The sequence below is a fragment of the Heteronotia binoei genome, chromosome 1 (assembly GCF_032191835.1).
Source record: "Heteronotia binoei isolate CCM8104 ecotype False Entrance Well chromosome 1, APGP_CSIRO_Hbin_v1, whole genome shotgun sequence".
Taxonomy (NCBI): domain Eukaryota; kingdom Metazoa; phylum Chordata; class Lepidosauria; order Squamata; family Gekkonidae; genus Heteronotia; species Heteronotia binoei.
Window position 1 is genome coordinate 154981868 of NC_083223.1, and position 23074 is coordinate 155004941.

At 41.9% G+C, this 23074-nt stretch overlaps 1 protein-coding gene across 1 annotated transcript in view; it reads left to right on the forward strand.

The window, feature by feature from the left end:
* DISC1 (DISC1 scaffold protein) overlaps positions 1–23074 on the forward strand; it is a 338966-nt gene that overhangs the window by 117755 nt on the left and 198137 nt on the right. The window contains 2 exon segments of the mRNA XM_060242917.1: positions 4040–4142; positions 20518–20706. Of these exon segments, the coding sequence (XP_060098900.1) occupies positions 4040–4142; positions 20518–20706 (292 nt within the window).

A 23074-nucleotide genomic window follows, 5' to 3' on the forward strand; every position in this document is an offset into this window, starting at 1 on the left:
CCGGCTGTTGACAGTCAGTCTCTTCCAAACTCTCCCCCTCCCATCTCAAGAATGCGTGAGCGTCTTCGACAGACACTGACAGAAAACAGACGCTACGCACCAATGCTTCAGATCTCTTAGCCCTGATTACTAGAGGAACTACAGCCACCCAGGAAGTAGGCTGATTGATGTGCCTATATAACTCACGCCTGGGACTTGGCAACCTCTTGGAAGCAACAAGTCGATTCCCTGGCTTGCATCCACGCTCCTTCCTGATTCCAGTTCTTGACCAGTTTGAATTCCTTGGCACCTTGACTCCTTTGGCTTTGGACACTGACTTCTCCTTCTTGTTTGCGATTTTGCTGTGGTGACTCGGCTCCTGACTGACTCCTTGAACTTTGACTTTGGACCAGCTTTAGACTCCCTCCTGCCTGCGCCCTGAGACGTGACAAATACCATAATTTCAGTATTTTGAGAACACCCCTTCTCAGGTTGCCTCCTATCTAATCTCAGATGGTCAGGGTACCCAAAGACTCAGAAGACAACAGTAGTGGTGATATATTCACATGAATATATGTGGTCCTTAAGGTAAGCTGGCTGCAAGCCATATAAGCCTTTAATGGTCAATACCAGGACCTGGAATTGGAGCCCAGAAGTAAATCAAGAGTTGAATTCAGGTAGAGCAAAACTAGAGTGATATAGTCTTTTCAGCCCACCAGTCAGAATTCATGTTGTAGCATTCGGTACCATTTGTAACTTTTAAACACTCTTCAAGGGCAACTCCTCACAGACTACATTTCAGGGGTCTAACTGATGTTACCAGAGCATTCATCACAGTGGTAAGATCTTTTTTCTTCTGGAAAGGCTGGAAAGGCTGCTGTTGTCTCACCAGTCAAAGCTGGTGCAAGGCACTCTTGACTGCCTCTGCCACCTGCCTCTAACAGGAGCCCAGGTTTCAGCAACACCCCCAAGCTATGGATCTGTTTATTTAAGGGGAGTGCAACCTAACCAGAACAAGAAATTCCTCAATTCCTGGGACAGCCCTCTTCCCACTGGTGCGGCCGTCATTTTTTCTAGATCAAGTTTAAGGTTTTTTAGCCCCCATCCATCCCCAAACTGCTTTTAGGCAAGAATTCTTGCTTTCCATAGCCTCCTTTGAATTGACTGGACATGTGAAATAGACTTCTCTGAGCAGCTTCATGTGGATATTAAAAAGAATGGGCAGGGGCGACTTGATGCCCCATGACGGCCTAGGCAGACTCGCTGCCTGGCACCCCCCCCCCAAAAGTGCCCCCCGCGGCTCCCCCTGTGCCTCCTCCATCCCCGCTTCCTTCTCCTCCTCCCTCCCGACCCTTCCCCATGCCACGTCAATTTCAGTGCCAAAACTAGCACTGTGTTCCAGCTATCTAAAGCCCCCCGCTGGGCTGATCGCTCGATTGGCGGGCAAAACAACGCCACAGTGCCGGGATACGCTCAGTCTGTCAGGACCAATGTCCTAAAAGGGCAGCCCTGCTGCCACTGACTCCTCTCCCATCCTGGAAGTGGGGAGGGGAGGAGTCAGCGGCAGCGAAGCTGCCCTTTCAGGATGCTGGATCTGACAGACTGTGGGTGAAGCCCCACGGTGCAGTTTTACCTGCCGGTTGAGTGATCAGGTGGGGGGAGGGGGGCTTTAGATAGCCGGAACATGGCACTAGAGCCAGTTCTGGCATTGAAATTGACATGGGGTAGGGAAGGGTCAGGAGAGAGGAGGAGGAGGTGCGGTGGGGATGGGGGGGAGGCGTGGGTGATGCGGAACCATGGGGGGAGGTGAAGGGAAGAGAACGGATGGGTGGACGGCAGCAACAGTGGTGGCGGCAGTGGCCAGCGGGCGGAGGAGGCAGGCAAACTAGGTGCTTGCCTGGGGCACTGGGAGGGGGTGAGGAGCCCAATTTGGCGCCCCCAGCCTTCTGGTGCCCTAGGCAACCGCCTAGTGTGCCTAGTGGGCAAGCCGGCCCTGAGGATGGGGACAAGGTGGAATCTTATGGGACCCTGTAAGCCAGAAGCGAAGAGACTGAACCACCCAGCTCCACCCTGTGGATCCTACTTTCCTGGAAATATTGAAACCACCACAGCTCAGTGCTTCCCAGTCATAACTCTAAAAGACAATCCAGAATGATATCCTGACAGATGAGGCCCAGGAGAATCAACAGTGTGGCATTCCGCACATCCCTCTTCCAGCAGAGGTCATCCAGCAGTGTGATCAAAGCTGTTTCCATCCAATAACCAAGCCCAATACCAGATTGGAAAGGTTACGAGCAGCTCATTTCAACCAGTAATGCTCAAAGTTCTCCAGCCACCATTTATTCAATCCTTGGTTCATAAGGGTACATTTGAAACAGGACAAAAAAAGAACAGAGCACAGGTTTGGATGTGCCAGTTCTTTATGCTGTGTTAAAGGCCATTGGAACATCCTTCCCTAATATTGTTACAGATTTGTACTAGTAGTTATCTGTAGGAAGAAGACTAACTTTGAGTTTTGGGAACAATGTCTCAAACAGCATGGTTTTGTCTCTTTTGTCTTCTTTAAGGATGGGCATGAACCACGAAAATAGGGGTATGGTTCGTGGGGTCACATGAACCACAAACCTTCATGGACCTTCCTGTTTACCAGACTGGTTCATTTTGTAGCTCATGATGCAGCAGAACAGCCCCAGACCCCCCTGTGGGCTAGAGATGCCAAACTCTCAGTGAATCTATAGCTGACTTCCATTTATCAGCTTTCCAAATTTGGTGACCATTGAATTTAGGGAGGCCAAGTTACAACCCCCCAAAGCAAGTGCTCTCTGGAGAAATCGCAGTGGAAAGTTCAGGAATGTGTTGAATGGCCCCCCTGCAAGCTAGAAGCTTCAAAAGGACCTCCCCATGATGCCCCTCTACCTGCCCTCTAAGTTTGGTGAGGATTGCCTGGGGGGCCAAGTAGCACCCCCACTCCAGCAGGTGCCCCCAAGAAACTGCCGTCTGGGGAAATCAGCCATAGGTTCAGGAGAAGTGTGTCAGCCAGCCAGCCAGAACTAGTCACAAAGTCAATGATAAAAATATTGAAAAGTACCAGGCCCAAAACTGAGCCTTGTGGCATCCTACTGGACACCTCCCTCCATTCAGATGAAATGCCATTGACAACTACTCTTTGAGTTCAGTTCTCCAGCCGGTTCCCTATCCACCTAACTATCCTAATGGAGTCCAGTCCGCAGTTCTCTTATTTATCCATTAGAACATAATGGAGGACCCTGTCAAAAGCTTTACTAAAATCCAGGTAAACAACACCAACAGCATTCCTTTGATCCTGTAAGGACTTGTTAAGGACAAATCCATGCTGACTTCTCTGGATCACCAAGTTGTCCTTTAGATGCTCACAGATTGATCCCTTTAAAATCTGCTCCAGTATCTTCCCTGGGACAGAGCTCAAATGCCCAAACCTTAGAAAACCATGTGGACAGTCATAGGAGGGTTGTGAGGTGAGATCACATGGACTTTGGCTTGTGAACCACAAACCAGGCCATTTTAGATGCAAATTTAGGGCCATGGGAAGGTTCATGTTCATCCCTAGTCTTCTTACATTAGAATGCAGTTCTAGCTGTTCTTCCAAAGTTGCTCAAATGAAGAACTTAAATGATTAATTAGTCTGAATTTTAAATGTTTTATTCTGATCTCCATCTGATACTGTTGACAGGATACTTACTTAAAGATCACATATCTGCAGTTGTTTGCCACCCCAAGCCTTTTGCCTGAAAATACAAGCTCACAGTATCTGCTCCTCTGCTTTATTTGTGATTATTTTTTGCCTGTTTAGGGAACTGCTAATAATGCAGTTGCTATTTCTATGGATTGTGTAGCAAAACCACTGAATTATGGGATATATGTCTTGCAGCAATATCGCACATCACTTTTTATTAACCTTTGTTGTCTTGCTGTGTAATGATATGTCATGTCCGCAAACCAAGATGATTTGAAGCCACTTTTATATTCTCTAATATTTTTTACATGAATGAATTATCTATCTTGGCTGTCTGCCTCAATCTAGGTTCGTACGAGTCAGAAGCTGTGCAGCACTTTAAGGGGGAAAGTGAGTGATATTGAGACTCAACTACCAGCACTTCTTGAAGCCAAAATGCTTGCTGTATCAGGTAATTTTTGATGGAATAAGAAGATGCAACAATCTTACATGACTGTGAATTTTTCATCATAGCCTGAATGTGGGAAAGAAATCTGCAGTGAGTTACTAAAGCCTACAATAGTTTTGTTTCATAAACAAATTAACACAAAGATTTTAGAATTAACATATATCAGATTCAGATTTGACTTCTCAATGGAATACAATGATTGGCAGCTTGTGCTTAGATCAATAGACAGCTAATGTTGGCAGCCAAAGAACAATTAGTTTTTACAGTGACTGGATATTAATCACAAGCAAAATACTGCTATGTGAATCTGATTTTCACAGCCCATGAAGCTGTTATGAACATTTTTTAAAATAAAAATTAATAATAGCTTTTCATGTCATGAACTACTGTTTATTGTATTCCCTTGCTTCTTTGTTGAGGAAGGTGGGAAGAGAATCATGCATTGTTATGATTACAATTTGCTAGACTGACAGGCAGAAATTTAGTGTAAATTTTAATCAATTAGCTCATGGGATTGGTTGTTTGTATTAATTGGATTGATTTGTTTGTGGTAAATTAATTTGGAAGCATTATTGGGGGGATTATATTCAATTTTACCATCAGATTAGGCTATATATATTCTACCAATTGATATAAGGAATTATGGGGTGGGCTTAATTGGGTTGATTGAGAACGGGGACAGATGGAGCAGAGTGAATCAGGGGGCTAATTAAGAACAGTGCTGAGATACTAGTGGTGGCAGTTACATTAACATCTATCACCACCAACGGGGGATGACTGGCCTAGGGATTCCAGTGCTCCTGGGGAGGGGGAGGTATGGTGGTGGGAGCAGACAGCAATATAAGGGAAGGGGGTGGAGACCTGTTAGGGCTCAGCCTCCTTCCAGTCTGTGTCCCATCCCGAGAGTGACAGGTAGTAGGGTCAGGTTGGTCCTGCCTCCATCATTGGTGTTATGCAACGCCAGATCCATTAATAACAAGACCTCTGTCCTTCGAGAGTTTTTACTCGAACAGGACATGGACCTGGCTTGCGTGACCGAAACCTGGGTACGAGAGGGTGATACTGTGGCCCTCTCACAAACAGCTCCCCCGGGCTATTCGGTCTTTCACCAATCAAGGACTAGCGGGCGGGGGGGAGGAGTGGCGCTGTTCATACGAGAGGCTTACTCCTTTAGGGCGCTCCCGGCTCCATGGATCAAGGGTATTGAATGTGCCGGTCTGGCATGGGAGGCTGGAGAGGGGTTGATGATTTGGCTGGTGTACCGTTCGCCTAGCACACCGGCCAACGCCTTACCGTCCCTGCTTGAGGCGGTGGCAGGCTGGGCGTTGGAGCATCCAAGGCTGGTGATCCTGGATGACTTCAACGTCCATGCGGATGACCCGGCCTCTAGTCAGGCAACGGACCTAGTGTCATCCATGGTGACACTAGGACTCTCTCAATTTGTAATATCCCCCACGCATCAAGCCGGACACATGTTAGACTTGATCTTTGCAGCCAGGGTTGTGGTGGACGATATAACTATAGAAGCTGTGCCATGGTCGGACCACCGCGCCCTTAGGGCTTGTGTGAACGCCCCACCCCAAACCTGCTTAGGCACCGAGCCTATTTTGGCTTGCCCGCGGAGCCAAATGGACCCGGAATGGTTCCAAATGGCTCTTCGGGATCCCTAGCCCTCTGGCGATTCCTTGGAGGCCCTGGTTGAGGTCTGGCATAGCCGACTCTCCAGGGCTATCGAAGAGATTGCACCTCGACGCCCTCTGTGACTCCGGACTAGGCTGGTGCCGTGGTATACCCTGGAACTATATGGTCGAGGACCTGCCTACCTTAGGGACCGCCTCTCTCCATATGTTCCCCAGAGAGTACTACGATCAAGTTCAAAAAATCTTCTCGAAATCCCTGGGCCAAAAGAAACCAAACTAAAAACTACCAGAGAACAGGCGTTCTCTACGAAGGCCCCCCAATGGTGGAATCAACTGCCGGAAGAGGTGCGGGCCCAGCGGGATTTTAATGAATTCCATAGGGCCTGCAAAACTGTCCTCTTCCAGCTAGCTTTTTAAGACGGAACCCCTGATAACATCAATAATCACCGTGCCATCTTATACACAATTTGTTTATATTATGTTATATTGTTTTATTGGTTTTACTGTTTAAATTATTAATTATATTATATATTGTTTTATTGTTTCATGGTCTTACCATGTCTTGTTAGCCGCCCTGAGCCTGCCTTGGCGGGGAGGGTGGGATATAAAGAAAAGCTTATTATTATTTTTATTATTATTAGATAATCTCTCCGTTAGGCAAAGGACCAGTGTCATGAATGGAGCGTACAGCTTCAAGCAGGTCTTCCACCGATGAAAAATGTTGTGGTGTATTTTATAAACACCAAATGTGCAATAACAATTTGCCAATCTAAGTAACTAGCTATCCTTTATAGTATTGTATAATAGTACTTTATTTATTCCACATGAATTGGGATTCTAACTCAATATTAAGCTGAGGTGGATTTATGGACTGGTATTTGCACAGAATAAAGAAACACCAATTCATTACCAATTCACTGTGTAGAATAAACAAACACCACTTGCTTCCTGATGTCATGGTGGACTGGTGCTTGATCACACCGGTGTAAAACTGCATTATGCTCTGTAAAGCAAGGGAGGTAGAAGAGAGGGGTGTGCATGTGCAGTAGGAATTTAATTACATGGGGGTGAATACAACCTATACGTTCAGTCACCCCCCCCCCCCCGCTCATGCGTCGTCTGTGGACTACCCCTCATTTACCAAACTCAGCACATATTCAGTTCTGTGGGCTCCCAGTTTGTTGAAACATGACAAGTCTAGACCTCTTTGATCACATTATGGTTACCCAGGAGTGTTTTTTCCTACTTTGGTATTGGTTGCCTCTATAGCAGGGGTGGCCAAACTATGGCTCAGGATGCACATTTGGCTCTTTCACACATATCATGTGGCTTCCAGAGGTTGAAGAGGAACTTAATGCAGGCTTATTCTCAAGTAAGCTTGTTAGGATCAGGACCTCAGTCAGCCTCTGAGTGCTGATCCATAGGTAATCTAACTTGTAACTGTCTATTTTTATTTATTTTTATATCCCATTTAACTGATGGACCACTTTTAAAATTTTTAGTAGTGTGCATAATTATCTGTGCTGGTCGTAGACCGTAAGAAATAAATTGATAAATTGATTGACTGATCCATAGGTAGGTGACTATTTCCACTGTGTGTGAAGCAGGGAAGGAGGTGGAAATAGGCAGGTTTGCAAGCTCTTCACCACAAGGTCACCTGGAATGTAGAGCAGGGAAAGAGAGCACAAGAACCAAGGGAGCCAATGGAAGGAGGGATAGAATTAAAGAGGGCTGCGCAGGCTTCCCCCATCATTTCATAGCTCTTGTAGGAGCTGTTCTACTAACCTTGGTGCCAAGGCAAAGAGAGATGCATAATGATGCAAATGGTGGTCAGTTGTTTATATGGTACATGTGTGTTTCTTTCTCCCATTGGTGCCAAAAAATAATTCCTTAACTTTTCCCTGTGCTGGTTTTATGGGGACAATTATTCCCAGCTTTTGTTTTTTAAAAAAATTCTCCTTCTAGCATGGTTGTGTTGTAAAGTGCATACATTTGTATTTTATTTTTTCTGTGCAAAGAAAGTATTAAAGCTTTAATACAGAAGTGTGTGTAATAGTTGTTCATGTTTTGCGGCTCTCAAACATCTGATGTTTATGTAGCTCTTACATTAAGCAAGTTTGGCCACCCCTGCTCTAGAGTGTTGGGTAGAGTTAATAATTCTAGTTGCCCTTTTCCAGAAAAAGTCCAGAAAAGGGCTACTAGAATGATTAAAGGTTGGAACACTTTCCCTTTGAAGAAAGGTTGAAATGCTTGGGGCTCTTTAGCTTGGAGAAACGTCGACTGAGGGGTGACATGAAAAGGTTTACAAGATTATGCATGGGATAGAGAAGGTAGAGAAAGAAGTACTTTTCTCCTTTTCTCACAATACAAGAACTCATGGACACTCAATGAAGTTGCAGAATATCGGGTTAGAATGGATAAAAGGAAGTACTTCTTCACCCAAAGGGTGATTAACACATGGAATTCACTGCCACAGGAGGTGGTGGTGGCTGCAAGCATAGCCAGCTTCAAGAGGGGATTGGATGAATATATGGAGCAGAGATCCATCAGTGGCTATTAGTCAGAGTGTATTGTTGGAATGCTCTGTCTGATGCTCTTGGTGCCTGTGGGTGGGGGGGGGGTCAACAGTGGGAGGGCTTCTTGTGTCCTGGCCTCATTGATGGACTTCCTGATGGCACCTGGGTTTTTTGGCCACTGTGTGTCACAGAGTGTTTTGCTCTCCAGCTGCTGTATTTATTTGTAACTATGTGTGAGTATAAATAAATGAATATACAATTATTATTACTAGTGTCCTTCAAGGAAGGGGTAGACTGAAAACATGGCAATTCATTATTAAGTGGCTTGACTTGTGGTAATTGCATTTCATTCCAAGTGAACAACCAAGTGGTAAATTGTATAATGATGCTTTCCCATGCAGTTTGCATTTAGGCCCACACTGGTATATGGGTTTCAGTTATTCAGGATGCAGAATGTTTGAACCCAGGCCCAAATTATAGAGAGCTGATGGCTGGTAACTTGATTCTGGCCAGCCATGTGTCTCTGGATAAGGAAGAACTTGAACCAGGTTTCCTGCGTTCAGTTACCCAAGAATGCTGACACTATCCACTATCCAACCAAGAACCTACAGAATTACAAAAATACCAAGCTATAAAGCAGTTCATAATACAAAGCAGCATGCAACCTCCTAGCCATCTGTCTCACTCCAAATCCAGACGTGTTGGAATAAAAGAGAAGAGGGAAAGACAGCCTTCTCTTGGTTGGGTTATGCATACATTTTTGCTTTTATTTATATGTAGATATTGCTTTTCTCCCCAGTTGGGTCTCAAAGTGGCTTTAGAACACTGTTCTCCCCTCCTCCCTGTGAGATAGGCTAGGCTGAGAGTTTCTCACAGGCCCAACATCACTCAGTGAGCTTCTGTGCTATAAGTGAGGATTTGGACCTGGGTTGCCCAGGATCCTAGTCTGCCACTCTATCCACTACACCACACTGGCTCTCACTGGTTATCACAAAGTCTAGATGCCATCTCAGAACTGTCATAGCTATATCTTTTGTAAGGATTAACATTGAAACAGTTAATGAATAATAATGATCACTGAGGAAACAATTTCATATACATTTGTACTTTGGAAATATTAAGGTATATTTTTGATAGTGCTGTTTTATTTTAATTCTTTGTTGTCAGCTGTCAACTCTTGCTTCAAAGAGTTCTGAAATGGACCATGTTTTCAAAGTTCATCTTTCTGGAACGTTTGGGAAGTTAGAATATGTGTGATACTATAACTGTTCTCTAAACCTAGAAGATTCAAGAGCACTAAAAACTCATCTTCATCTGAAAGGAATTTCTGGATAGTGACAGATAATATAAATAGAAGGGGGCAGAGCATCATGGATTCATGGCAGATGCATAAAGCAGATGCTCCTGATCAACTCCCCCCTGGATACTACTTTTCTCCAAATCCAGAACTAAATCAACAAATACACTATGGGCAAATCAGAAGAGAAGAAAAACAAATTCAACAAGAAGAATTCCACTTCATTAAAACCTTTCCTTTTGCCAAACACTCCTGACTCTGCAATGAACTTAGAGTCTAGCAGAACTTAAAATGGCACCTGTTCCTCACACCAATGAGAAAAAAGTAATGTCTTTTTGCAAATAGGACCTATTAAATCTCAAGACCTTAAAGATGAATTGAAGTAGTTCTTCACTGAACAAATCAAACAACTCATTCAGCCTTTAAAACTGCAAATTGATTAACTTTCCAGTACCTTACAAGATATTGCACATACCACTGAGACTACCTTAGAGGTAGGTTCATTGCTGCAAACAACTATTAAAGCCTTGCAACTAAATGACTCTGCCATGTTAGACAGGCTTATGGCAGTTGAAAACAGACAGTATTCTTGCAACCTGAAATTCCAGAGGCTAACAGAACACGTAGAGGGGAATACCATTTTATCTTCCTTCCTTAGTTTATGGCTGGCCACAGTACTGGATTTAGATGGTGGGGCTCCTCCAGTCATAACTATGGCATACTGATTGGGCCCCCCATCTGTGGCTAGACCCCATTTACCTAGAGATGTCATAGCCCAATTTATGCATCTCCACTCAAAATATGCTATTTTGAAGGCTGCACGCCTCAGAGGCTTCCTCCTCTTTAAAGACGACGAAATCACTGTCCTGCTTGATCTCTCTCCAGACACTCTGCAGAAAAGGAAACAACTAAAGGCCATCAGCTCCCAACTCTTAGCTTCAAACATCAAATTTTGTTGAAGCCCTTTATCAAACATCCTTGTTTATAAAGATGGAACTGTACATCATGCTACAGACCTTGTCTCAGGTCAAGCTCTCCTGATCACCTTAAATTTGCCGCCAGGAAGAGATGAAGTGAAACCATAAGACAATAATGTATCCAAGTCACCCCCTGACCTTGTCAAGCCCCCAAAATAATGTTTTTCTATTCACTGGGTACTTATATACCTCTGATGCATAATCTTGATTATTGGTTTTTGTACTTAAAACGTGAACTGTTCCAAAGTGTTGCATTATAGTCTGTTCATCAGTGTGGTGTGTGTGGAGGGGGGAGGGTTGGGATTCCTATGTTTTTGTTGCCTCCCTTCTCAGACACAGAGCTTATCCAGTCTATAGCTCTGCTTCTCTGGACATTGTTTAACATATCCAGGGTTCTGAGATACTGACTTTCAAGTGGACTGTAATGTTGTTTTTCTTGTTTTTATATGTTGACTGTTTTAAGTTCTCAGGAAAAGTTTTTTGAAACTTATCAAATATTGATAAAATGTCCACAAAGCCAACACCTATACTGTATTATATCATCCTCAATACAAATGTTAAATTTTCGAAATACTTACATCTTTATATCTATGCAGAGGCTTCTGCTACATGCACCTAACTTTTATACTTCTGTTTCTTATTTCATATGGATTAAAACATACAACTTCAATTTTCAAAATTGTCCTGCATGTCACTCCGATTTATGTGGATTTTAATTTAAAACTTTGATTCATAATAATAACAACTTTTGTTATTATCAATGTATTCTCTCTTTGGAAATCAAATTCTAATATATGTTAGTATTTGGATTAATTATATTGAATTTGCTTTTTCTACACTACCTGACCATGAATTCAATTATTAACTGACCATTGGGTCTTCTCCTTTACCATTCTATCTCTAAACTTGAACAATGACTTCTTTGTATAAGACTTTGACATTAAATTGTAGAGGTCTTCACAACCTGATCAAACAGGAGAATTTTCAATGTGATGATGAAAGAATGCCCTACCATTTTTTTTGCAAGGAACGTATCTTAAATTGTCTGCTTCTCAAATTTTAAAATCGAATTGGTTTATGCATTATTTCCAAGCGCCTGATTACTCAAAAGAATGAGGACTGGAAACGATATAAAAAAGTGTACAATTTCAAGATTCTGACATAATGAAAGATTCCAAAGAATGTTCCTTTTTTGTAAAAGGGGTGCTCAATAACATTCCCTTAACACTAGCTTCTATTTCCCAGTGTAGATCAACTTACCTCCTTTAAAGGCACATTAACAAAACTCTCACTTTTTCGATCAAATAAGGTCTTAATAGGTTGTGACCTAAACTATGTAGTTAACCCAAAGATAGATAAAATTCATAAAAACTCCAAATGTAAACTTGCTGCCAAATCTTGTACAGGATTAAATCAACTTCTTGATTTTTTTAACTTAACCAATTTGGAGATCATTGTTTCCTTCTGCTAGAGTATACACCTACTTCTTCACCTGTTCGTAAAATATATACTCATTAATCAAATCCACTCAGCTGACATAGGCCTGAAAGTTCAGTCCGATCACCTGTTCTTTTTTTTAAAAAAAATTCAGATGGAAAATGCCCTCAGTGGTAATTGATCAGAACTATTTTATTAGATGGCATGAAAGAAATCACAGAATACTTTGACTTGAATGCAACATGTCGAGTATCACAAAACATAGCTTGAGATGCCTTCAAAGCTAAATGTGATGAGACAGAGCCAGAGGGGCAAAGGGGACCACTTTATTTCTGTCACACCTTGCCCAATACCTTGGGTGTTCAAAATGCAAAACAATAGGCCCTTCCAATGTAGTTTCTAAGCAAATGGCAAAAGGATTGCAATGACACAATTGATGATAGCCATTGGAATTTGGTTTGGTCATCCGCCATTTTTAACACGGCAGCCATTAATGTTAACCTCCAGTTCTATAAGATACTCACCAGATGGTATATAACTCCCTGGAAGTTACATCTTATGGATCCCTCTAATGATCCCAAATGCTAGAAAGCCTGTGGTAATGTAGGTACTTATTTCCACTGCTGGTGGACTTGCCCCAAGATCCAAACCTTTTGGAAGATGATTTTTAGTAAAATTTCTGGCCATACAATGCTTTGTATTAATAGACCCATGGGGAACAAATGTTATGCCTAGTTTACGTAAGGAATTAATCTCATTATTGCTAGTAGCAGCTAAAACTTTGTTGGCTTGCTACTGGAAAACTCCAAGAACTCCTTCATTGAAATGATGGATTCAAAAGATCTGGGAATTTTTAGCTATGGATAAGATTTCCAACTGAATAACTACTATTGAAAATCCCTTACACCATTCCTATTTTTTAGAAAAATTGTTTCCTTTTTTTGAGTATGTAGAACATCATAAATATATTACAAATTGGCTTCCTAATCAATATAATTGCTTAACACTTTAAGATCTTTGTTATACTTTATACTTCTCCTGTACTGTTTAGATTTATTATTGCTATCTAGTTGGAAAAAAAGTTGTTGTTGTTATATGTAACTATCTTATATTCTTTGTATTTTGCACATTTTTTTAATAAAGAAATTTAAACCTGGGAAAAAATAGAAGAGAGCGAGTCCAGTATTACCTTAAAGACTAACAAAATTTGTGGTAGGGCTTTTTTTTTTTTTTGCAGGAATGCATAGGAACACAGTTCTGACTGGCTTGGCATCAAGGTGTGTGGCCCAATATGCAAATGAGTTCCTGCTTGGCTTTTTTCTGAAAAAAAAGTCCTGGATATGAGCTTTCATGAGTCTCTGCTCACTTCTTCAGATATAGGTAGAATGTAAGTCTGTCTGTCCTATATATTGGAACATGGAGTTATTTCAGATGCCAAATGACATTAGCAGGTAAACAACAATAGAAGGTGTAATAGAATTAGGTGTGATATCCAGACAGGTAGTAGCCAACTTGTTTAAAATCTGCATATCCAATCAGATTTCCTAACGGCCATCGAAGCTTTGCTGGACAAAAGCTGCATTTGTCCCGGTCTCATGCTCCTCTTCTCTGAGGGGCTTCCTTCCAATTTTGCAAAAGCTGCCCCAGCCCTGTAACTTGCTCCGCCTCTTTTGCACAGCAAGCAGAAACCGGTTTTTAGAGGTTTTTTTTTGCTTGCCACATGAAAGATGTGGAGCGAGTTGCTGCCCTGGGGCAGCTTGTGCAAAATTGGAAGGAAGCCCTGCGGAGAAGAGGAGTGTGAGACCAGGACAAGGCTAGTGGGGAATCGGTCTAGGTTAAGCATATGGGTCGTAACATGTAGGATCACTAACATCTTAGAATTAACTCACAGTGAATGTTGAAACTCTTGGACTGATTTTGCACTGTGCTTGTTCCGGAGTGGAGAGCCCTTTTTCTACCAGGGCTTCACTCCCATTTTCGCACAAGTTGGGATGCCGCTATTCCACAGCAAGTGGAAACCGTTTGTCAGCATATCCCACTTGCTGCGGAATAGTGGTATGGCTACTCACATCTCCAGGGCAACTTGTGCAAAAATGGAGCAAAGCCCCAGTAGCGAAAGGGCTCTCCACTCCGGAACAAGCATAGTGCGAAATCCGCCTTGAACTGCAGCAGGCAAACAGGCTTCTGCATAGATGTTTAACTCTGGTTCGCAGAAACTCTGGGCAGCAGCTCTGCTAAGTAGTTCATGTGCAAAATCCACTGGTTCCCCACCACCACCATGATACCAACTATTATGATCACACTCAGTCCCTAGATTCTGTAACAGTATACCTGATACAATCAAAAGCATTAAACTCTTTCCTCTGTAGCCTAGTACAGAAGTGAACATGAATGTTGGGTTAGTACTGCATCCCATAGCCAGTGGCAGTACTTATACATATTGTAATGCACAAAGAAATTACATCTATGTGTTTTAGAATCATAGAGTTGGAAGGGACCTCCAGGGTTATCTGGTCCAACCTTTTGCACAATGCAGGAAATTCACAGATACCTCCCCCACACATATACCCCTGCTCCATGCCCAGAAGATGGCAAAAACCTCCAGAATCCCTCGCCAAACTGGCTTGGAGAAAAATTGCTGACTGACCCCAAAGTGGCAATTAGCATTTCTCTGGACTTGTAAGAAAGGGCCACAAGAACTAAACACTGATGCAACCTTTCCTGCCCTCCTTCTCATGATCTGCTAATTCACAGAATCAGCATTTCTGTCAGATGGCCATCTAACCTCTATTTAAAAGCTTCCAAGGAAGGAGAGTGCACCACCTCCTGAGGAAGTCTTTTCCACTGAGGAACCATTATGTCAGGAAGTTATTCCTAATGTTTAGCCAGAAACTCTTTTGATTTAATTTCAACCTGTTCATTCTGGTTCAACAGAAAACAATTTATTTATTTATTACTTTCAATTTATATCCCGCCCTCTCCACAAGCGGACTCAATTACACACCATCCTTTACTCCTTCAGTAGCAAAGGGGGAATGTACCATACACATACTATGGTCTTTTCTGTTAATTGCTAAAAATAATAACTGCTGGGATAGAATATGGTGAGGATTATCATGTTACAGTAATCACAGTACCACAATGGTTTGTTGCGGTATGAAAAATATTAAGGAAAAAGAAAAACTGCAGGTAAATTTTATGTAGATAGATACTTTCATGAGAATTGGTTCAAGATGTTAGTAGATAAATACCTGTTCTAGGAAAAATCCCAAAGGAATGTCAATAGAAGAACCCTTCCCCCATGATATATTATAATTGTTATTTCAAATAATACCCAACATCATTATTATCCACAATTTTTGAAGAATTTTTTCAAATATTGGAAAGGGCTGTGTGTTGCCTAACAGGAATCTTTTGCTTTGGTTAGGCTTTGTAATGCCTCCACATTTTCCTAGCAAGATCTGGCAAGTACTGTCTGAGATGGTTCAGTGTAAAGATGTTACAAGAAAATAAAGAACTGAATTAATTATTATGTGCAGTGCACATAAAACAAAAATCTGTTATGGAAATGGAGAACTGTAATAATTAAATTTGATTCTGGATATTTTGCCTGAAAAATATATTTCCAGACTCTCAAACTACCATTATCTTTTTTAAAATTCAGAATGTCATTTTTATTTTGAAATTTTATCTTTGAGACAGATTTATTTATGTTTTAAAACCTGTTCCTCATAGGATTTAGGAAATGCCAATTTTAGTTACTGTGACTGAGGTCAGGAGTTCATTGCTGGCACTTTTAGGAGAATGGTTTGCTGATCTCTTGATGAGTTCTTGATTTTTCATCACAGACTTGAAGGCTACATATGGTAGATTTGCCTCATGGGCATATATTAGAGGCAAAAATGCTTATAAATTATTAACTGAGTTACTGTGCTTATTTCATCATAGCTTCAAGCTTTGATATTAACTTTCCCTCTGGGAATTAATAATCATTCACCAAGTATAAAAGTTTAATAGACAGTCTGATATCTTCTTTCCCCTATCTCTTAAAAGAAGAATGAAGATTAGGCTGAAATTTCTAATTAAGGACAGTGATTCTTATGGACATACACACATCCCTGTTCTCACACAGCAAGGGATATATTTTAACAGCAAAAAAGAGAGGCCATAATGGGAGGAGGACACTGACCTCTCAACACCCCCCCACACACACACCTTCCCTCAGCCATTTGTTGCAATCCCTTCTTTTCCTTCAGGGTTTTTTGTTTTTCTTTTTTGAATTGAGAAGTATGTATGTTGTCAAGCTTTGTAATGCCTCCAGCAAACGATTGTAGAATGGAGTAGGGGGTGGGGGAGGGAAGCGATGCAGCCCATGTTATTCTTCAACCACATCATAAGAACATAAAAGAAGCCATGTTGGATCAGGCCAATGGCCCATCCAGTCCAACACTCTGTGTCACACAGTGACCAAAAAAAATGGCCACACAAAAACAAACACACACATATATATACACACTGTGGCTAATAGCCACTGATGGACCTCTGCTCCATATTTTTATCTAACCCCCTCTTGAAGCTGTCTATGCTTGTAGCCGCCACCACCTCCTGTGGCAGTGAATTCCACATGTTAATCACACTTTGGATGAAGAAGTACTTCCTTTTATCTGTTTTAACCTGACTGCTCAGTAATTTCATCGAATGCCCACGAGTTCTTGTATTGTGAGAAAGGGAGAAAAGTGCTTCTTTCTCTACTTTCTCCATCCCATGCATTATCTTGTAAAGCTCTATCATGTCACCCCGTAGTCGACATTTCTCCAAGCTAAAGAGCCCCAAGCGTTTTAACCTTTCTTCATAGGGAAAGCGTTCCAAACCTTTAATCATTCTAGTTGCCCTTTTCTGGACTTTTTCCAATGCTATAATATCCTTTTTGAGGTGCGGTGACCAGAACTGTACACAGTATTCCAAATGAGACCGCACCATCGATTTATACAGGGGAATTATGATACTGGCTGATTTGTTTTCAATTCCCTTCCTAATAATTCCCAGCATGGCATTGGCCTTTTTTATTGCAATCGCACACTGTCTTGACATTTTCAGTGAGTTATCTACCACGACCCCAAGATCTCTCTCTTGGTCATTCTCTGCCAGTTCACACCCCATCAACTTGTATTTGTAGCTGGGATTCTTGACCCTAGTGTGCATTACTTTGCACGTGGCCACATTGAACCTCATCTGCCACGTTGACGCCCACTCACCCAGCCTCAACAGATCCCTTTGGAGTTCCTCACAATCCTCTCTGGTTCTCACCACCCTGAACAATTTAGTGTAATCTGCAAACTTGACCACTTCACTGCTCACCCCCAACTCCAGATCATTTATGAACAAGTTAAAGAGCATGGGACCCAGTACCGAGCTCTGTGGCACCCCACTGCTTACCGTCCTCCACTGCGAAGACTGCCCATTTATACTCACTCTCTGCTTCATATTAATTAGCCAGTTTTTGATCCACAAGAGGACCTGTCCTTTTACTCCATGACTCTAGAGTTTTCTAAGGAGCCTTTGATGAGGAACTTTATCAAAAGCTTTCTGGAAGTCAAGGTAAACAACATGTGTTGGGTCTCCTTTGTCCACATGTTTGTTCACCCCCTCAAAGAAATGCAACAGGTTAGTGAGGCAAGATCTTCCCTTACAGAACCCATGCTGAGTCTTCTTCAATAACCCGTGTTCATCAATGTGCCTACTCATTCTGTCCTTGATAATGCTTTCTACCAACTTTCCTGGTATTGAAGTCAGACTGACTGGCCTGTAATTTCCCGGATCTCCTCTGGAACCCTTTTTAAAGATGGGGGTCCTCAGGAACGGAGGCAGATTTCAATGAAAGATTACATATTTTTTTCAGGAGATCCACAAATTCAACTTTGAGTTCTTTCAGAACTCTTGGATGTATGCCATTTGGACCTAGTGACTTATTAGCTTTTAATTCATCAATCAGTTGTAGGACCTCCTCTCTTGTCACCTCAATCTGACTCAGGTCTTTCAACACCCCTTCCAAAATAAGTGGTTCTGGAGCGAGCAAACACTTCTAATCTTCCACAGTGAAGACGGAGGCAAAAAATGCATTCAGCTTCTCATCCATTTTCCTATCGTCCTTCAGTAATTCTTTTACCCCTTGGTCATCCAAGGGCCCCACTGCCTCCCTGGCTGGTTTCCTGCTTCTAATATATTTGAAGAAATTTTTATCGTTGGTCTTTATGTTTTTTGCAATATGCTCCTCATAGTCCCTTTTTGCCTGCCTGATCACAGTCTTGCATTTGATTTGCCACAGCCTGTGTTCCCGTTTATTAATTTCACCTGGACTAGCTTTCCACTGCTTAAAGGAGTCCTTCTTACCTTTTACAGCTTCCATTACTTTGTTTGTTAAACATGCAGGCTTTTTCTTATACCTGTTTGTGCCTTTCCTAACTTGTGGTATATATTTTATCTGAGCTTCTAGGATTGTAGTTTTAAATAGCCTCCAAGCTTCCCCAAGGGTTTTGACTGTATTTACCTTTCCTTTCAGTTTCCTCTTCACATGCCTCCTCATCTCAGAGAATTTACCCCTTTTAAAGTTAAACGTGGTTGTGCCGGTCTTTTGGGGCAACTCTCTATTTATAAAAATGGTGAAATCAATAACATTATGGTCACTGCTCCCAAGTGGTGCGATCACTTTTACATCTCTCACCAAGTCTTGGGCATTACATAGGACCAAATCCAGGATCGCCCCACCCCTGGTAGGTTCTGAGACCATCTGCTCCATAGCACAGTCATTGAGAGCATCAAGAAACTCAATCTCTTTCTCTCAACCAGAACACACAGTATTATTAACAAAGCTGTTCCAGAATAAGAAGTTTGAGGGCTGCAGTTTAAGGTAGGGACACTCACTATATTTTATGGTTCTTACAAGTTAATGTCGAGGTAACAGATTGTAATTTTAACCAGTTTATTCTAGTTAATAGTTTTTCTGGAGCTGTATAATTTTTAATTTTTTTATTATATGTACTATATTTATTAAGCTAGAAGATGTTTGACCACTACTGTATTATTTGTCATATCTCATTATTCATACTAATGTCCTATATTTTATTTTCACATTTATTTTTTAAATATCTTACGTTTCACCTATTTAGGTCCATCTCGATTTTTACAATTTTTATGTGGTTGTTGTTGGCCTGCATTGTGCTGTGTATTTGGTCATGGACCGTAATAAAGCAAACTGAAACTGAAACTGAATGTCTGTATGTGCAGCAGGGCTCTTTCTGAGCAGGAATGTAATTCCAGTTGGCTTGGCATCAGGGGCTGTGGCCTAATATAGAAAAAGCCTTGTGTGAAACAAAGGTGATGGCAGGGGGTGCGGCCTAATATGCAAATGAGTTCCTGCTGGGTTTTTTTCTACAAAAAAGCCCTGATGTGCAGTGCAAACCAACTGTAATATACAAGAGAAATTGAGTTTCAAAGACATTCATATGCATTATTGCTCGTAATGTGGTGATGTGATGGCCTGCAGATTAATGCAGTTGTTAAAAATTAATACATTTGTTTTAAAAATAACCATAAACATGGCCTAGAGGGCACTGTTGGGCACCCACTCCACCCGCCCTGAGAGCAGCTGGACACCATGCAGTGTGTGCTCTCCTCTGAGCTGGGCTCGGAGGAGAGCAGCCTTACTCCAAGGCTGACAGACAAAAGACCTGGGTGGACAAAAGAAGCAGCACGGCCTCGCTTCCAGTTGCCTCCCCTTGCAGGGGAGACAGCCTTCAGAGCAAGGCAGAACAGCCCTGCCACCCCTTTCCCCCGCCCAAGACTGGGCAGACGATAAGGGCTGCATTACCTTGCTCTGACCTCCATGGGGGGTGCAGTTGTGGGGCAGCCTGGGGGTGGCAAAACCCCCAGCGCCACTCCTGACCATAAATGCCTTTTTAAAGTCATCATATTGGCAAGATGGATGAATGAAAAATAATGCAAATTCTGTCATCGCTATTATACGGAACATAGACGTTTTTGGTAAGATAGTGTTGGAAACTAAAATATTCAGGATTAATAGAGTTTTTCTTTCATTTCACAATCTCCCCAGTTTGGTGTAGTGGTTTGAGAACTGGGTTTGATTCCCCATTCCTCCACTTGCACCTGCTGGAATGGTCTTGGGCAGCCATAGCTTTCACAGAAGTTGTCCTTGAAAGGGCAGCTGCTGTAAAAAGCTCTCTCAGCCCCACCTACTTCACGGGGTGTCTGTTGTGGGGGGAGGGAATGGTAGAGGAGCTTGTGACCGATCTGAGACTCTGAGATTCAGAGTATAGGGTGGGATATAAATCCAACATCATCATCATCATGATCTTTTCACAAATCAGGTTGTGTCTTCTGTACTGATAGTTAGCTATTTAATTTTCTGGGTCTTTTAACTTAGTGAGTAATCATTTTTGTTGTTGTTTCCTTTCTGTCTCTCTCTTCCATAATGTCCCGCTAATGAATATACAGGAGGTAATTTCTGTACTGCTAAAGATCTTGTAGAAGAAATTAAGTCATTAACAACTGAAAGAGAACGACTAGAGGGACTTCTCCATGAATGGTTGGTGCTGAGTGCCAGAAATGTCCAAAAGTTAGAGAGAATGAAAGAAGGTTACAAGAAGCTGAAGGAAGAAATGGAGCAAAGGGAGGCTGCCTTTGGTAAGTGGAATGGTTTGTCAGCTGTTGGGGTCACTAAGGCCTGGCTTTTGCTGTTTTGCATACCATCTAACATTCTGCCTGATTTGATGAACAGATACCTAATTTATTAGACACAATCAGAAAAATAACTCTGATGGTTAATTCTGGCAGACCCTTTTATATATATAGTAGGATGCATGTGCTGTCAGCCTCAGTCTTTGTCATTCTTGAGTGGCATTTTTTCCTAGCTTTGTATAATATATTGATGGCATAACATGTTTGGATCTTTGTCTTGTAGCTGAGTAGGGTGATGCCTGCTATCTTATAATGAAAATGTCTTCTATATTCATAGCCCTTTTCTAATGCAGTACTCTGCATGGTTCAAGCCATAGAGAGAACAGGATACCTACTGTAACAGCAAACTCTGCAGAAATTCCTTATCATCTTTGGACTTTTGCTCTCTTAAGCCCATTGTGTAAATATATAATCCATAGAATATGTAATATTTGAAAAACAAACAGTCTTATTTATATGAGAGTTTAAGGCAAATTTATTTATTCAGTTCAGTACTTTTATTGGCATATATATGCATTTATTTATCTTGTTTCAGTCATGCCTTTCTCCACAACAAAGACCTAAAGCAGTTTGCATCATTTTCTCTCATCGATCTAATCATTACAACAGTAACCCTGTGTGATAGGTCAGGTTGAGAGTCTGTGACCAGCCCAGGGTCATCCAGAATGCTTGGGGCTCATTAGCTTGGAGAAACGTCGACTGCGGGGTGACATGATAGAGGTTTACAAGATAGTGCATGGGATGGAGAAAGTAGAGAAAGAAGTATTTTCCTCCCTTTCTCACAGTACAAGAACTCGTGGGCATTCAATGAAATTGCTGAGCAGTCAGGTTAAAACAGATAAAAGGAAGTACTTCTTCACCCAAAGGGTGATTAACATGTGGAATTCACTGCCACAGGAGGTGGTGGCATCTACAAGCATAGACAGCTTCAAGAGGGGGTTAGATAAAAATATGGAGCAAAGGTCCGTCAGTGGCTATTGGCCACAGTGTGTATATATATGTATGTTTGTGTGTGTGTGTGTGTGTGTGTGTGTGTATATATATATATATATATATATATATATATATATATATATATATATATATATATATATATATATATATATATATATATATATATTTGGCCACTGTGTGACACAGAGTGTTGGACTGGATGGGCCATTGGCCTGATCCAACATGGCTTCTCTTATGTTCTTATCCATGGCAGAGTGGGTATTCAAACCGCAGTCTCCCAGATCCTAATCTAATCACTACAACACACTAGCTCAGAAAAGAATTATCACTGAAATATAAGTACTCACTAGTTTAAGAAGGGGCAGTGATTTTTTTAAGTAAGTTTATGAAGTGGAAAAGGTAGTAAACTTTTTCCATGTTTTTAGTTGGGTCAGGGCAGATTCTAAAGGATCCATAACACCCACAGGGTCACAAACCTGGGCAGCTAAAGCAGATATAGCAGAACATGGCAAGCAACAATACTGAGTTTCTTCAAAGTCACCATATGTGATCACAGGGGTATGCAGTCCTGATCACAAAGCCTAGCAATAAGGTTGTTGCACTTGGACCATTTCCACTGTAGTGAAATTCCCCGCATTGATGTTTTTAAAACTGTGTGTTACAGGAAATTTTCCTTGGTAGATTTTTCCTTGCCAGGTGCAACCTTGAAGTTTTCTTCTTACCCAGCGTTTTCAGAATCCCCAGTTTTAGTGAGTTGCAAAAATGCAGGGTAAGGAGAAAACTTTGGGTTCGCGTCTGGTGAGGAAATATCTGCTGTGGAAATGATCTTGCTGAAGTCAGGTGGTTTCTGCATAGGGACAGGCTTATGTGCAGTGGCTATGAGGTTTCTATGTGTAAGTTGTTCCCACTGTGTCAGGTGTCTCCCCACCCCTTCCCTGGGCCATTGGAGCTTTTTCAGTTTTTGTAAAAGATCAGAAATTAAATATTGGTATATCAGTATAACAGTATAATACTTTAATAAGTCTCTAGCACCTTTTGATGCAGTGATATACCTTTCCCCTTATATCTTTGCAACAAAGGAGGTTAGAAACTTGAACTTCCTTTTAAAAATGAAAGCGGGGAATTCAGAGAACCTGATATGTGGATTGTTATAGCAATATGATGATATTCAGTTGCTATTGTGTATGTGGACTCAAGTGAGGACTGAACTGGGTGTTCCTGCCTGGCTCTTTGGAGCCATAGGAATGGAGCTAGGGACTTAGGAACAATGGGCAGCAGGATCCCAATCCTTGTACGAGTCTTGGGGAACCTGAGCGAAGACAGAACGCGGCAGCAGCTCGTGTGGCCCCTTTCCCTTCGC